This window comes from Geotrypetes seraphini, chromosome 14, assembly GCF_902459505.1.
Source record: "Geotrypetes seraphini chromosome 14, aGeoSer1.1, whole genome shotgun sequence".
NCBI classification, from domain to species: domain Eukaryota; kingdom Metazoa; phylum Chordata; class Amphibia; order Gymnophiona; family Dermophiidae; genus Geotrypetes; species Geotrypetes seraphini.
Window position 1 is genome coordinate 30,475,326 of NC_047097.1, and position 17,074 is coordinate 30,492,399.

General features: G+C 43.3%; 1 protein-coding gene across 2 annotated transcripts in view; it reads right to left on the bottom strand.

The window, feature by feature from the left end:
* Positions 1–5,133: 5,133 nt before the first annotated feature.
* Positions 5,134–17,074, bottom strand: part of LOC117347960 (aminopeptidase Ey-like) — a 123,519-nt gene continuing 111,578 nt past the window's right edge. For both annotated transcript variants that reach the window (XM_033919482.1, XM_033919481.1), the window contains 4 exons: positions 11,568–11,735; positions 10,905–11,045; positions 6,366–6,447; positions 5,134–5,504 (listed from right to left, as the gene is read on the bottom strand). In XM_033919482.1, coding sequence (XP_033775373.1) covers positions 5,331–5,504; positions 6,366–6,447; positions 10,905–11,045; positions 11,568–11,735 — 565 coding nt within the window. In that variant the 3' untranslated portion in view covers positions 5,134–5,330. The remainder of the gene's footprint in view (positions 5,505–6,365; positions 6,448–10,904; positions 11,046–11,567; positions 11,736–17,074) is intronic.

Sequence of the window (17,074 nt, forward strand, 5' to 3'; positions counted from 1 at the left end):
TTGTTATTTCTCCTTGGAAGTTTTTCTTTTCTTGATCCTCATTTTTGTGGCCTAAATAAGGGATAGTTAATGTTTCCTTTATAAGTTTTATTGAATATAATTTCTGGATCTGTAGCATCGTGTAAAAGCAATGCTTGTATTTAAAATTGAAAATCTTATAAATAAAATAAAATAAAATAAATTTTAAATAAATATCTACAACTTTAGAAGGTTCTGGGTCAGCAGCAGAAAAACGTTCATGTACTCAGAAAATCAGCCAAAGCAAAAGAGCTGCAGTGCAATCAATGACTCCCAGTGACAGTTTCCTGCCTAGCACTCCATGCACTTTTCAGACTGATAATTGATGAGTGTGACAAGATATGAACCTTGCAAATGCTTAGCTGCTTTCCTCGCGGGGGGGAATCTTGTACCACAGGGGGCATCTACTGTCACCGTTTGGCATACTCCATATGCTAATATTTGGGTCCCCAGTGAATCACACATATTGGGAATTCTAATAAAGGTCGATGAAGACCAGCAGCTGAAAGGTTCTCAAGAAAGGGGAACAATTCTGCTAAATGCATGAATCAGACCTTCTTAAATCTACGCTATAAACCCTGTTCGTGGGTTTCAGAATCTCTCAGCCCTTGAAACATGATGACTGTGTGGCAATTGTGAAGTCAGCACAGGTAAAGATTCAACATTGCCAGAAGAGGCAGATTTGCAGAAGAGGAAAATGATTTGTTTCCTGAAGTCTGAATGGATTGTAAATGAATGAGGTAGAGAAAATTTTATCAATAATATACAGTAGAAAGAAATCAAGGTACCGGTAAGGATGAAGCAGTCCAGAGGAGGGCGACAAAAATGATAGGAGGTTTGCGCCAGAAGATGTATGAGGAGAGACTGGAAGCCCTGAATATGTATACCCTAGAAGAAAGGAGGGACAGGGGAGATATGATTCAGACGTTCAAATACTTGAATGGTATTAACGTAAAACAAAATATTTTCCAGAGAAAGGAATATGGTAAAACCAGAGGACATAATTTGAGGTTGAGGGGTGGTAGATTCAAGAGCAATATTAGGAAATTCTACTTTACGGAGAGGGTGGTGGATGCCTGGAATGCGCTCCTGAGAGAAGAGATGGAGAGGAAAATGGTGACGGAGTTCAAAGAAACGTCGGATGAATACAGAGGATCTAGAATCAGAAAATAATAGTAAATATTGAAGAACTAAGGCCAGTACTGGGCAGACTTGCACGGTATGTGTCTGTATATGGCCTTTTGGTTGAGGGTGGGCTGGGGAGGGCTTCAATTGCTGGGAGGGTGTAGATAAGAACATAAGCATCGCCTCTACTGAGTCAGACCACAGGTCCATCATGCCCAGCAGTCCGCTCCTGCGGCGGCCCCCCAGGTCAAATGACCTGTAAGTTATCTATTACTCTAAAGCATTCCGTATTGCATAGTACCCCTCTATTTATACGCCTCAATCCCCTTTTCCTTCAGGAACTTGTCCAGTCCCATTTTGAAACCCACAATCGCACTTTGTTCTACCACTTCCTCTGGAAGTGCATTCTAGGTGTCTACCACCCTCTGAGTGAAGAAGAACTTCCTGGCATTTGTTCTGAATCTGTCTCCCTTCAACTTTTCCGAGTGCCCTCTAGATTTCCCCGGCCAGTCTGAAAAATCTGTCCCTCTCTACTTTCTCTATACCCTTCATGATCTTCTAAGTTTCTATCCTCTCCTGCCCACTAACATTGCTTTGAACATTGACCCCCAAAATATATTAAGTTAGTCCAAAAAATGTTTTCATCTTATTTCCCATTTTTTGTTTTATTTTTATTCATTAACCTTTAGAGTGGACTAATACATCTTAAATTAAAAATAACATTTATCTGATACTCAAAATGGCACTGGAGTAAAATGAACCTGCTGAAACTCTGTACTGAGGAGAAGTTGTGGCTGAGCAGGCTTGCCTGTGTCCCATGGGCAACAGGAAGGGCAGGACCTGGGCGGCTTCCTTTGGACCGAGATCCGTACCATCACTTCACCAGCCCACATGCAACATTAAACTTTTGCAGACTCTGATGTAACCGTTTCTTCTACTTGGTCTGGCATTGTTGCAGGGGCTGCTGGGTACACTCATTGAGCCCTGTTCTGAGAACTGCACCCCTTCGATCCAGACATGTTCCTGTGGTAGCTAAGCAGTGTTCGCCAGGTTCAAATGGGAGCTGTCTTATGGCATTGCTACTTCGAAACTCACTCATTTGTGGAGTTTTCTCCACAGGAAGGAGAGCCATCCCTAAAAGAATGGACATTATAGAAGTGGCTCAACCCACTGTGAGTTCATTACTTCAAGACAGGGTACACAGAGCTTCTGTTGGGCAGTTGAAGGAACTTGTTAAACCAGAAGTTATTACCATGAAAGGACAGAAGCCTGACATGAACTAAATAATTCCTCTGCTTTGAAAATGTCTGGTAACTCGGTTTCTGAAGCGGTTAATGAGCATACCACAAAGTTGAGCTCATGGAAGTAAAGCTTTATAAGTTACAAGGTTTTAGTGAGACTTTGACTAAGGATAGCAATATTTTACATCGTAGGATTGAATCTCTGGAAAATTAGTTGAGAAGTAACAATCTGTGATTTTTGAACTTCCCTAGGTCCCCTTTAGTAACATCTATAAATATAGCAAAATAAATACTTTTAGATATACAGTACTTAAAATATCACCTGAGGCTCCTCCACCTACAGTTCAAGGCCAGTATTTGTCTCTAAAGGGAATTGAGGCCTCGAGCAATTGGGAAAGCAACACCTGGCCTATATTTAAAAGGACTCTTCCTTGGAATTGGTGACACAAAGAATAACCATGAAAATGACTTTTGTCCTGGAATTGCACCACAATATTGTTTTATGTCTTTATTTCCTTCATATCAAAGAGTCAAAAGTTCACGTTTTTTCCTCACTCATCTAAATTTTCTCAAAAGAGATGCCAAGCGTTGTTTGGTATTGCAGATAAGGGTTTTGGCTCATGGTGCAAATTTTGTTTTGAAATTTCCTTGTATTTATAGAGGTGTTTTACACAGCAAATCTTATTTGTTTTTTGATCCTAATGGAATTTATTACTGCAAAGGAGGAAGTTGAAGTTCATGAGTGAGTTTTTCTCAGATTTATATGCATTGTAAAAGTTAGGCCAAAAGGTTATACTGGATTATGGTTTCTCCATAATTTACTTTCTTTTCTCGGATCTCCATTTTCCTGATTTGTTGGTGGTAGTATCTGAATTTCTGTTTTCTATATTTTTATGATGGTTTTGCTGTGTTTCTGATTTCCCAAATCATGGATGTTATCTGAAGTGATATTATTGTAAAAATAATATATTAAAATTTAAAAAATGTAAATTTCTTGTCTGCCCATTTACTTTTTAAAATTATTTTGGTCCTAGTCTCTGGTTTCTGCTTTCTTCTGTCTTCTCTTAACTCTGTTCTCAGGGTTTCCTATTCGTTTGTCATTTTCCTCTCTCTTCCTGTCTTTACTTCATCTACCACATCCGCCTCCAGTACTGATCTTTTTTTTTATCTTTCTTCTATTTCTTTTTATGCCTTTGTCCAGATTTTATTCATCCTTACTTTCTAGTCTTTAGCTTTCCACCTTTCCCTCACCCCAGCCCTACTATTCTTATTCTATCTTTCCCCCTTCCATTCAGTACCTCATCTATCACTCTCATTCTTTTTATCCAGAACCTCCTTTCTTTCTGTCCCTTTCCATCCACCATTTCCTCTCTCTCTCCCTCCTCCCCCTCACTTCTATCCAGCTACATTTACCAGATTTTACATGTCTAAAATATGGACCCCTAGACCCGCTCCCAGGCCAGCCCAACTCCACCCATCCCCGCCCTGTTACAGCCACACCAACCTCGCCCCTAGCCCCACCCCTAGCCCCGCTCCCTCAGCTTGCTCATCTCGGTCAGGAGGGCATCAGCGCATGTGTGAATGCCTTTCCCGATGTGATTTCCTTTTCAAAATCCGTACAAAGTGCTGGATTTTGATAAACCGTCCAGATGCCCGGACATACCCTCTAAAAAGAGGATATGTCCAGGTAAATCCAGACGTCTAGTAACCCTACATCCAGTAATAGGGCATAAATGCGCATAAGTCGAGTCTCTTTCATTTGAAAGGAAGATCTGGAAGGAGACGGCATAAGATGAAGTTAAGAGGTGATAGGCTCCGGAGTAATCTAAGGAAATACTTTTTTACAGAAAGGGTGGTAAATGTGTAGAACAGTCTCCCAGAAGAAATGGTGGAGATAGAGACTGTGTCTGATTTCAAGAAAGCCTGGGATAGGCACATGGGATCTCTTAGAGAGAGAGAGAAAGAGATAATGGTTACTGTGGATGGGCAGACTAGATGGGCCATTTGGCTTTTATCTGCCATTATGTTTCTATGTTTCTACCTTCTCTGTCTCATGCCCTTCCATCCAGCACCTCCTCTCTCTCTCTCTCTTGTCCCTTCTATTCAGGGTCTTTCTCCCCCTCAGGAAAGGAAGACTTCCTAAAAATGCAATAGAATTCATTGGAGCACTTGCATACAAGTTTTTGATTATTTTTGGTAGAAATGTGGAATCTACACCTGGATCTTGACAGACAATTCCTTCCCCCAGAAGAAGAATGGGAAAAACTAAATGTTTCTTTGAGCCCCTTTCTACTTCTCCCTTGAAGTTTGTTGCTGTTGTTAGAAAGATTTTTCCTCCTCTGTTCTAAAATTTGGGTGACTGATTCTCTCCATTTTGAAATCCTGGGTTGAAAAGTCATCTTCTGCTCTTCTGGCCCTAGCACATTTGCACAAGGGGACCAGTTGAGCTTTGATCATTTGTGTGCAAGGCACTGAAAAGAAAATTTAAAGTATTGAGCAAAAATTCTTTTGGGGCAAAATATATTTGTTCATTCTAAGGGTGGCACGGTGTTATATTTTAAACAGCGTGTACCTAACGGGGAACATTTGAAGCTTGCAGGCCTTATGAATCCATCAAATTGAAGTGGGGTTTTGGATAAGGACAAGTAATATTCAAAGAAGCAATGTAATTGGCGAGACCGATGTGTGGGTGTGGATGTAAGGTAGCTATTATGAATGATGGAAGGGTACTAGAAAAGACACATAGGCATTCAAATCGTAGGTTTTTTTTAAAGGACACAGTTTGTACATGAAAGAAAGAGTTTCTGAATGTTTGCTGTAATCTTGGAGATTAAGATTCTTGGTGAAGACCAGATTTCTAACTGAGTTCAGTATTGGGAGACGTTGCACTGGCCGCTCATCCACTCTTGGCCTAGGGAGATTTTGCAATGAGCGACTGGAAGAGTTTTAACACTGGGTTGAGCCTGAATTTCCCACCTCTGCTATAAACCACTTATGCACAGTCTCTTTGTTCTGATCCACCCATTTTATATTGGCGTTGGTCCTCTCCAGTGCCTGATCCAAAGCCCAGGTACCAGAACCGAATCCAATAGCCTCATTGTCCTTTTTGAACTTCTCCAGCTACAGAAGTTGAGGATAAAATAGAAAAAGAACAGAAACATAAATATAAAATCTGATCAACCTGAGTGAAACCACCCCACCCCCTTTGTTTTGTAAGTGTATGGAGAACATGGAGCTTAACAAACAGTATAATCAGTCTTAATTTTTAATTTTATTACATCTAATTCCTTACACATGCACTAAAGCTCTGGCAAGTTGAAACACCGATAAGCAAACAGAGAGAGAAAGGGTTAAGCCCCAAGAGTTCTGGATGTAAATATTCACAGAAATTGTGCACAAAAATATTTTCCAGCTAGACAAGGCTTGCAGGCCTCATTCTCCTTGAACTGTCCTATATTCTTATTTATTTATTTTCCACATATCCTATGCAGATTACAAATTATTCAGGTACTTAAACATTTTTCCCTATCTGTCCCGGTAGGCTCACACTCTATCTAATGTACCTGGGGCATTGGGGGATTAAGTGACTTGCCCAGGGTCACAAGGAGCAGTGCAGGATTTGAACCCACAACCCTAGCACCCTGCTATAGCTCTAACCACTGCACCACACAATCTAACTTCTGCTCTGCCTTTCTTCAATCATCATGGGGTTTCTTTTAAGTATAGGCCATTCACTTTAATTGGCTGCAGCGGTATTAGCTCCAATGCTCATAGAAATTCTATGAGCGTTGGAGCTGAAGCCACTGAGGCCACACCACACAATCTAACTTCTGCTCTGCCTTTCTTCAATCATCATGGGGTTTCTTTTAAGTATAGGCCATTCAATTTAACCAGCTGCAGCGGTATTAGCTCCAATGCTCATAGAAATTCTATGAGCGTTGGAGCTGAAGCCACTGAGGCCACACACAGGACGGGCCTTACCTGCATCAGGTCATACGGTGTGGAAAATCTCCGTGTTACTCCTGTAATAAGGTTAGAGAAGGAGAAGGAACCTCCACCATACCTGGAAAGTAATAGGGATTGATATTATCAGAACTGATTTGCTTGATGGAAATGGGGGAATGTTGGCAGTTTTGAATTGCTTTAGGATATGTTTATGAACAGTGAAAGTACCACTATGTAATATGTAAACCACTTTGGTTGAACCACTAAAAGGCATTCAATAATCTTATTAAGAATATAATAATGAAAATAATAATAAAATAATTTATAGGACTAATTCCCAGGTATAGGTGGTCATAGAATTGTTCAGAAAGCTGTGAGATACATTTAAACTGTAGGGAAGCCATTTTGAGACAACTCACCAAGCAGGCAGATTTTTGCTGGAAACTGTGGACATAAATTTGAAATCCCAGTCTAAGAGCACTGTTTTCCAACCCCATCCTAAACACATCTCAAGAATCTCTTCCCATGCACTATGGAACTCAGGCCATGCTTTTATCCAGCCTGCCTGAGGACAGTTTTCAGTTCTTCAATGTTCTCAACAGTGGCATAGTAAGGGGGAGAGGGGGGTGGTCTGCCTGGGCACTATGTTGGTTGGGGCACTGGCACTCCTCCCCTCACCATGCGCGCGCCCCCCTTCCCTTCCCCTGAGCTTCTAGATGTTCATCGCTATGAGTAACAACTTCAATGTGTTCCTCATAACTGTGTTAGCTCTCTTGCTGACGTCACTTGCAGGTGCCGCACATAGGAAGTGATGTCAGAGGGAGAGCCACCAGGGTCTGAAGGAGCACATAAGAACATTATAGCCTTACTGGGTCAGACCAATGGTCCATCAAGCCCAGTAGCCCATTCTCACTAGTACATGGCCAAAACCCAAGGAGTAGCAAGATTCCAGGCTTCCCCCATGTCTTAATAATAGACTATGGACTTTTCCTCGAGGAATTTGTCCAAACCTTTCTTAAAACCAGCTACGCTTTCCGCTTTTACCACAACCTCTGGCAACGCATTCCAGATCTTAACTATTCTCTGAGTGAAAAAATATTTCTTCCTATTGGTTTTAAAAGTATTTCCCTGTAACTTCATCGAGTGTCCCTTAGATTTTGCAATTTTTGAAGGAGTGAAAAATTGATAAGAACATACATAAGAACATAAGAAATGCCTTCTCCGGATCAGACCTAGGTCCATCTAGTCCGGCGATCCGCACACGCGGAGGTCCATTTAGGGGCCTCTCGTACCCGTTCTGCTCCACTCAGGATTTTGTAGACATCAATCATATCTCCCCTCAGCCATCTCTTTTCCAAGCTTTAGTCTTTTCTCACAAGTGGAGTTGCATCCCCTTAATAATCTTGGTTGCTTTTCTTTGAACCTTTTCTAGTGCCGCTATATCTTTCTTGAGATAAGGAGACCAGAATTGAACCCAATACTCCAGGTGAGGTCGCACCATAGAGCGATACAGAGGCATTATAATATCTTTAGTCTTGTTAACTGTCCCTTTTTTTAATATTCTTTATTCATTTTTAAAACTTACAATAAGTGCAACAGCATATTACATCAATATATATTTAAATACATCACTTAATATCCTATTAAAATTTAATTCAGATCCCATACAAACAAGATGCTAGGAATTATTTTAAAAGGGATGGTTAACTGCAGTATTTTGCAAGGTTTGAAGTTTTTGAAGATCAACAGACGAAAAACTAGCATAGATAACATTGCAGTTATCAATCTTTGAAGTAAAGAATGCATGAATCAAAGTATGTACTGTATCACAGAAGCTTACCTTAAGACATTTTCTTAGACAAATTGCACTTTGTGGTAAGGTTTTTTTTTTTCTCTTATCCTCTCGCTGTCATGAAGTAGTTCTTTCCCATTAGTATCTTAGGGTTCTTTAGGTCCTTTTAAGTTTCCTTTATTTTTTTGTGTTGCTCGGTGAAGGCCTCACTAAAGGAACTCAAGATCCTGGATGGGGTACTTATTTTGACAACTGAGTCATTTGATTTTGCAGTGGCTATTTTTTTGGATGAGATATCATGAAAAAGTGTACTTAAGACATGAACCTGGTACGACAGGACCATATCCATTACGGATATCTATATCTGATACTTGTAGTACTGAGGCCCAGTCAAGATTTCACTCGTTATAAATTATGTTCGCAGATCTCCAAAGAAGCAGCACAATTTATTTCTGGTGCTGAGAAATCTGGCCCGTCGACTGTGGCATTAGAAGCATATGGAGGTCATTAGAACCTAAGACCCACCAAAAAAAGAAATCAAACACACTTAAAGCTTTGCCCATGTTTTTACTCCTTCCCTTTCCTCATTCCTCTGTTTTTATTGTATCCAACTCATTCTTTTTCTTTCCTTGTTTCTAATTTTGTTAATTTGTCTATGTTTGTCTCTCTACCCCTTTTAATTTTTTTATACTTTTATATTGTAAACCCCTGAGAATTTAACCTTGGTTTATATTTGCGGTATATCAAATAAATTGAACTTGAAGAGGAAGGATTTGTCTTTGAGTTTAATGATGAAGACTCGTGATGCCAAACACCAGTGGAGGATAGGGCGCATCTCATCAGAACATGGCCTAGAGAGCACTAAGGCACTGAGTTTGCTGGAGATGGAGGAGGGACCTAGAGCAGAAACACGGACATAATCCAGTTCTTCCCCCACCTCCTCCCTCTGTGAGGATTTCTTATCCTGCTGCCAAGAGAACACCTGCTACAGGTAAGTAAGTTGGTTTTAGCAGGAAAATGTTGTGAAAAAACATGCTCTGGGAGAACAACTTTGACAAGAAAGATATAGTGGCGCAAGAAAAGGTTTAAAGAAGAACCAAGATGGTAAAGGAGATGTAACTCCTCTCGTATGAGGAAAGACTAAAATGGTTAGAGCTCTTTAGCTTGGAAAAGAGACAGCTGAGGGGAGATATGATTGAAGTCTACAAAATCCTGAGTGGAGTAGAACGGGTACAAGTGGATCAATTTTTCACTCCGACAAAAATTAAAAAAGACTAGGGGGACACTCAATGAAGTTACAGGGAAATACTTTTAAAACCAATAAGAGGAAATTTTTTTTCACTCAGAGAATAGTTAAGCTCTGGAACGCGTTGCCAGAGGATGTGGTAAGAGCGGATAGCGTAACTGGTTTTAAGAAAGGTTTGGACAAGTTCCTGGATGAAAAGTCCATAGTCTGTTATTGAGAAAGACATGGGGGAAGCCACTTTGAGAGAGATTTTCATACGATGGTGGTGGTGGTATCCATGCAGATTTATGTCACACACAATGGCGTAGTAAGGGGTGTGGGGGAGGGAGGGCGGTCTGCCCCAGGTGCCATCTTGGTGAGGGACAGGTATCCGTCCTCTCCGCCCCATCCGCTCCTTCCCCACTGCTGCACGTGCGCACCACTTCCCTTCCCCTGTACTTCTGTAACATTCTTGGTGTGAGCAGCAACCCCCAGCTGCTGTCGCTCCTGCATCAGCTCTTCCTCTGATGTGACTTCCTGGACCCACGCCTAAGAAGTGACATAAGAGGAAGAGCCGACGCTGGTGTGACAGCAGCTTGGGGATTGCTGCTCACGCTAGGAATGTTACAGAGGTACGTGGAAGGGCAGCAGCATGCGTGCAGCAGGAAGGGCATGGATGGAGCATGTGGAGGGAGGGTGGAGAAGAGAGTAGGAGAGGTGCCCCACTGCCCCTGGTGCCTCTCACCCTCGTTACGCGACTGTTCACACACGTTCCGTTTGTGGGCACCTTAGGACTAAATTCCTGTATCCCTCTTATTCCCTCTGTTCATCCTGAAAAATAGCCAATGTAGCTTACTTTGATTAGGGAAAAGAGGACGCTTGGCCCCGGCCCTGGCCCATTCTGCCTCCAGCCCCCAGGGTTTCCAGGCCTACATTACCTCCGTAGGTGCTTTAGGTTGCTTATTGCCACTTCCGACATTAGCCACACCCACAGTGGCATTAGGCAGCCTAAAGCGCCTATGGAGTACACGCCCCTTCCTTACCCCATACCTCTTTAACTTCCCCGGCATGAGTATCATCACTAACTTGCTGGCCGCGCTGGCGTCAGCTCTCCTTCTGACTTCACTTCCTAAACGAGTCTGGAGTACATCTGCAACGTGATGATGTTGCATGCATGCGTGCATGCATGTGACATCACTGCATCGCATCTGCACATGCGCAGGTGCAGTCCAGACTCAGCCCTGATATCAACAGCTTTTCAAAAGCCAGACAAAGTGCCATGTTTTGAAAAGTCATCCAGACACACGGACAGTGCTCTAAAAAGAGGACATATCCGGGTAAATCCAGACATCTGGTAACTTGAACTTTGATGTCACTGCATGACTTGACTGACAAAACTTCAACATGTTTATTTCCAGCTCCGCACTTGATGGATATCGTTGTTTCCACCAACAAGGCCAATCAATACTTCTGCTATAGTCTGTCTTCTCCAGTCTGGAGGAATTCAGTTTGGACATATACTTCTGCACTTAGGAATAATGTGAAAGAGGATACTCACTCTGAATAAAGCTCTTTCCAGTTGGCACTAATGAAATCCCAGGCTAGGCTCTGGCCTACAACATTACTTGCGATGGATGTGATGGTGGAAGTAGCATCTTGCTTCCGGATTTTCGTAGGATCCAAGGCATACCGGAGATATCTAAATAATTGAATTGCAAATTAATAGATAGAACCGAAAATGAATTGGGGATGTGTAAACCAGACCATAGCAGGAGAGTTAACAATGAGAGGGAGCTCAATTTTCAAAAGATTTTACCCTTGGAACAAAGCACTGCCCAGGTGCTTTAGCCTTCACCCTAAAGAGGCAGGCTGGGGCAAAGGAAGAGAGGAGCCCGCAGATGACATAAGAGGTTTTAAGTTTGAGATCCCTACACATGACATACAGGGCGGCGTGTCCAATTTCTGCACAACAGGTGCTGGCCCCTGATAACTCATTTGCAGGTTCGAAGTTCTAATGTACCCATAAGCCTGTGAGATTTGTATAAATTTTTTAAAAATTCCCTCTCCAGATTAGGGCATGGGGTGGGGGTCCAGAGAGAGGAAAGGGGAGCTTGCTATGTTCAGTGACTGAAGTAATTCAGAATAGATTCTACACAGCGAATGCTTAGGTGTTCTGCCTTTGCCTTGCCCCTTTTTTCCTCCTCCAGTTAATCATCCCCACCTGTTTAAGATCCAGGTCTCAGTGCTACAGGCCAAAGCTGATCGAAGTTTATCTGCCTCGGTTGCAATAGTTGCATTCTGGAACATTTCCCAGGCAAAGTCCCACTCCGTTTCTCCACCTTTTGCTATAGCAGTACAGTAAATGGAGGACCTCAGATTTGGGTGAATGCTACGAGAAAGAAGAGGTTTATGGTCAGTATTCTCATGTTTAAAGACCTATGCTAGATGCCTGAAGAGAAATTTTGAACTTCATTAATCTAAATCAGGTGTTTTCAACCTAGTCCTCAGGACACATCAAGTCAGTCTGGTTTTCAAGATATCCACAATGAGATAGATTTGCATACAACAGAAGCAGTGTGGGCAAATCTATCTCATTAATATTCATGGTGGATATCCTGAAATGCTGACTGATATAAACCGAGGAAGTGACTGACTTCTTGAAGGCTGCGTTTATACCAGTCTCTGACACAGTGAAAGTTCTCTTCATAGAAGCCCTTCCAAATTACCCTTGCTCTTCACTACACTTGCTATTACCATATATTTCACAGGCTTTCAGTGGCGTAGTAAGGAGGATGCAGGCTGGGCGGGCTGCCCCAGGTGTGGTCTTCCTAAGGGCGTGGCAGCACCCCTCCTCCTCTCTGCCCCCTGCCTGCTTGCTCACTCCCCGCTCCTCTTCTTGCTGCGAACACATGCGCCCCTTGCCTTCCTCTGTACCTTTCTCTGGTGTGAGGTTGCTGCCTGTGTCTGCATCAGCGCTCTCTCTGATGTCACTTCCGGGACCTGCACCTAGGAAGTGACGTCAAAGGGTGAGCTGACACCGACGTGGGCATCATGCTGCTCACGTCGGATAACCTAAAAAAGTACGGGAAAAGGGAAGGGGGATGTGCGCGGCGGGGGGAAGGGAGGCAGTGAAGAGAGTGGGGAGGAGTGCCATTGCCCTGAGCGCTACTCACCCTTACTATGCCACTACAGGCATTAACTTCATAGAGACTTGTTTGAAGACTTGGCTTTCCTTTCTCTCTTTGAGTACGGTTACCAGATTTTTGATGTAAAAAAAGAGGATGTGTGTCTCCGTTCCGCCCCATTCTGGCCCTAGCCCTACACCATTCTACCCACAGCCCTGCCCCATTCCACCCCAACCCCGGCCCCCCAACCTAATCTCTTCGGAGCTGCATCTGGTGGGTCACTGCATGCGTGGATGACCTCCAGATGCAGCCCCTAGCTCATTGCTTTTCTAAACCTGGACAAACTGCCAGGTTTTGAAAACCCATCCAGACACTTGGACAGTCCTCTAAAAAGAGGACATGTCTGGGTAAACCTGGGCATCTGGTAACCCTATAACTGAGATACTTGGTTTTACTTTCTCCCTTCAGTCAGGACATAAGAACATAAGAATTGCTGCTGCTGGGTCAGACCAGTGGTCCATCGCGCCCAGCAGTCCGCTCACACAGCAGCCCCCAGGTCAAAGACCAGTGCTCTAAAATGATTTCAGCCTCACCTGTGTACATCCCAGTTTATCAGGAACTTATCCAGCTTAGTCTTGAAACCTTGGAGGGTGTTTTCCCCTACAACAGACTCCGGAAGAGTGTTCCAGCTCTCCACCACTCACTGGGTGAAGAAGAACTTCCTTACATTTGTACGGAATCTATCCCCTTTCCACTTTAGAGTGCCCTCTCGCCCTCCCTACCTTGGAGACTGTGAACAGTCTGTCTTTATCTACTAAGTCTATTCCCTTCAGTATTTTGAATGATTCGATCATGTCTCCTCTCAGTCTCCTCTTTTCAAGGGAGAAGAGGCCCAGTTTCTCCAAACTCACTGTACGGCAACTCTTCCAGCCCCTTAACCATTTTGGTCGCTCTTCTCTGGACCCTTTTGAGTAGTACCGTGTCCTTCTTCATGTATGGCGACCAGTGCTGGACGCAGTACTCCAAGTGAGGTTGCACCATAGCCCAGTACAGCGGCATGATAACCTTCTCCAATTTGTTTGTGATCCCCTTCTTTATCATTCCTAGAATTCTGTTCACCCTTTTTGCCGCCACAGCACATTGTGCAGATGGCTTAATCGATTTGTCAATCAGAACTCCCAAGTCTCTTTCCTGGGAGGTCTCTCCAAGTACTGCCCTGGACATCCTAATCTAATCTAATCCTTAGGTTTGTATACCGCATCATCTCCACGTTCGTAGAGCTCGACGCGGTTTACAGTAGGAGAAATAGGAAGGAACTACAACAGAGGGTTAGAGGAAGAATTGTGAAGAAAATTTAGAGGACTTGGGATGCCTGTATACATCCTGTATTCGTGCATGAGATTTTTGTTACCGACATGCATCACTTTTCACTTATCCACATTGAACCTCATATGCCATGTCGCTGCCCATTTCTCGAGCTTGATTATGTCACTTTGTAGATCTTCACAATCCCCCTGTGTCTTCATTACTCTGAATAACTTCGTATTGTCCGCAAACTTAATCACCTCACATGTTGTACCAACGTCCAGATCATTTATAAAGATGTTAAAGAGCACGGGTCCAAGCACCGAGCCCTGCGGCACCCCGCTGGTGACACTCTTCCAGTCTGAGTATTGTCCATTTACCCCCATTCTCTGTTTCCTATGCTCCAGCCAGCTTTTAATCCACATGAGTATTTCACCCTCGATTCCAAGGCTTGCAATTTTCCGAAGTAGTCATTCATGTGGATCCTTGTCGAACGCCTAATGAAAATCCAGATATACAATGTCAACTGGGTCGCCCATGTTTATCCACCTGTTTACTCCCTCAAAAAAATGCAGCAAGTTCGTCAGGCAAGATCTGCCTTTGCTGAAACTATCTTGGCTGGTCCTCATTAAACTGTGTCCGTCAAGGTGATCAATGATGCGGTCCTTTATCAGCGCCTCCACCATCTTTCCTAGTACCAAGGTCAGACTCACCAGTCTGCAGTTTCCCGGATCTCCCCTTGAACCTTTTTTGAAGATTGATGGGGGGAAATTTAGTGGTGACACCAGGAAGTATTTCTTCACGGAAAGGGTGGTAGATCACTGGAACAAACTTCCGGTGCAGGTGATCAAGGCCACCAGCGTGCTCGATTTTAAGAATAAATGGGACATCCACGTGGGATCCCTACGAGGGTCAAGTTAAGGAACTAGGTCACTAGCACTCAGACTCAATGGGGTGGGTCAATAGAGTGGGCAGACTTGATGGGCTGTGGCCCTTTTTTGCCATCATCTTTCTATGTTTCTATGATGTAACATTTGCCATCTTCCAGTCTTCTGGAATTTTCCCCGATTTGATCGACAGGTTGGCTATTAGTTGAAACAGTTTAGCTATAGTCCCTTTCAGTTCCTTGATGACCTTCGGATGGATGCCATCCAGTGCTGGGTATTTATCGCTCTTAAGCCTATTGATCTGCCTGCATACCTCTTCTAGACTGACCGTCAACCCTGTCAGTTTCCCATCTTTGTTTCCAGCATATAGCCTGATGGATTCCGGTATGCTGTGTATATCCTCTTCAGTAAATACAGACGCAAAAAATGTGTTTGGCTGCGATTTCTTTGTCCTCCTTTAGCACTCCCTTTATTCCATGGTCATCCAATGATCCCACCGCTTCCTTCATGGGTCATTTCCCCTTAATATATTGAAAGAACGGCTTGAAGTTTTTTGCCTCCTTGGCTATTTTTTCCTTGTAGTTTCTTTTGGCCCCTTTTACCGCCTTATGGCGGTAAAAGGTGCGTTGATGTTGTTTGTACTTATTCCAGTATTCGTCAGTTTTTGACCTTTTCCATTCCTTAAATGAAGTTTTCTTGTCTGATTGCTTCCTTTACCTCTACAGTGAACCACGCCAGTTCTTTGTTCTTTTCCTCTGGTATCCTTTGTTGATATGTGGTATATATAGATTTTGCGCCTCAGTGACTGTGTCCTTAAAAAGGGACCAAGCTTGCTCTAGCATTTTTACAGTGCTTATCCTCTTCTCAATCTTCTTCCCTACCATGAGTTTCATCCCTTTGTAATTCCTTTTTTGGAAGTTCAGCGCCGTAGCTGTCGTTCTGGACTGATGTTTCTCCCCTGCATCCAGGTCGAAGCAGATCATATTGTGATCGCTGCCTCCCAGCATCCCTTCTACTTCTACATCTTGTGCCGGTCCTCGCAGTCCATTTAGAATTAAGTTCATACATATTATACATATTAGGTAATACAGATATTTTAGGTATTATTGTTTATAAATACAGAATAATATATTGTATTTACAGTGATACATGAAAGGAATTCAAGTGTATGTTTTATGTGATCTTTTAAAATTTCTATGTTACACCTGTTGATATATGAAAATGAATAAAAAAATTAAAACAAAAAATAGAATTAAGTCCAGAATTGCATTTCCTCTTGTATTTTCCTTTACAAGTTGTTCCATGAAGCAATCGCCTACAGCATCCAGGGACTTGGTCTCCCTAGCGCAGCCGGATGTGCTTAGGTTCCAGTCTATCGCCGGATAGTTGAAGTTACCCATGAAACTGCATTGCCTCCCTTGCAGTTGCATTTAATCTCATCCATCATTTCTCCATCAATTTCTTCTGACTGCCCTTGGTAGTAGATGCCAATCTTCATTTCCAGTCCATTTGTTTCCCAGAATTTTTACCCATAGAGACTCTAACTTATCCGTAATGGGACTATGGAACACTTCTCTTGGGTTTTCAGGGGTCGCTTCAGGAACAGGGATTTTCCCTCTCCCAGTGTAGATTCCTCTACAATGTCATTCTTATGGCCATAAAAGTAATTCTGACATATTGGGCTTCGGAGGACTCCCCTCCCACCACTCACTGGAAGAGTAAACTGACAGAGATGGCCCAATTTTAGATTTGCTCCTTTGATAACTTCTGACGCTCGGACATGAGGCACTGTGTTACCTTATGGGGATGCTTGTTGAACCTCCTATCCGTCTAGGCACATTACTGCTGGGTGTTCGTCCAGCATTTACATCTGGTTTTGGTTTTCTGATTTCACTGTACTCTGGGGGCTGGGGGGGGTGGTTGGGAGGGGTGGACTGTCTGGGATGTATTCTAGTTCTGGTTGCTGTATGCCTAACGTGACCATTTATTTTTTTTCTTCAAAATGAGACATCTATTAATTTTCAGTCCCGCCCCCCAATTCTGCCCTAGCCCCACCCCAGTCGCTGCCTGGCTGGCCTGGAACTTACTATCCGACGTAGACTTGATGTCGGGGAGAAGGCTTTTGGGCCAGTGCCTGACCCTTCCCTTCTGGCAGTTGCAGTGGCGGTGGGCGGTTAAGTTGAGAGAGATTGTAGGCTTTGCGATCCCCTGTCCCATTGCTCCAAGCACAGCTTCAGGACGCCGAAATGTTCCATTTTCAGAGACAGCATCCTGAAGCTGTGCGTGGGGACAGTGGGACAGGGGATCTAAAAACAGGATGGTCCCATTATATATGCCTGTTGTGTGATGTGAGGTGTGTGTGTTAAATAAGGTGATCATACGTCCCGTTTTGAAAGGGACCGTCCCGTTTT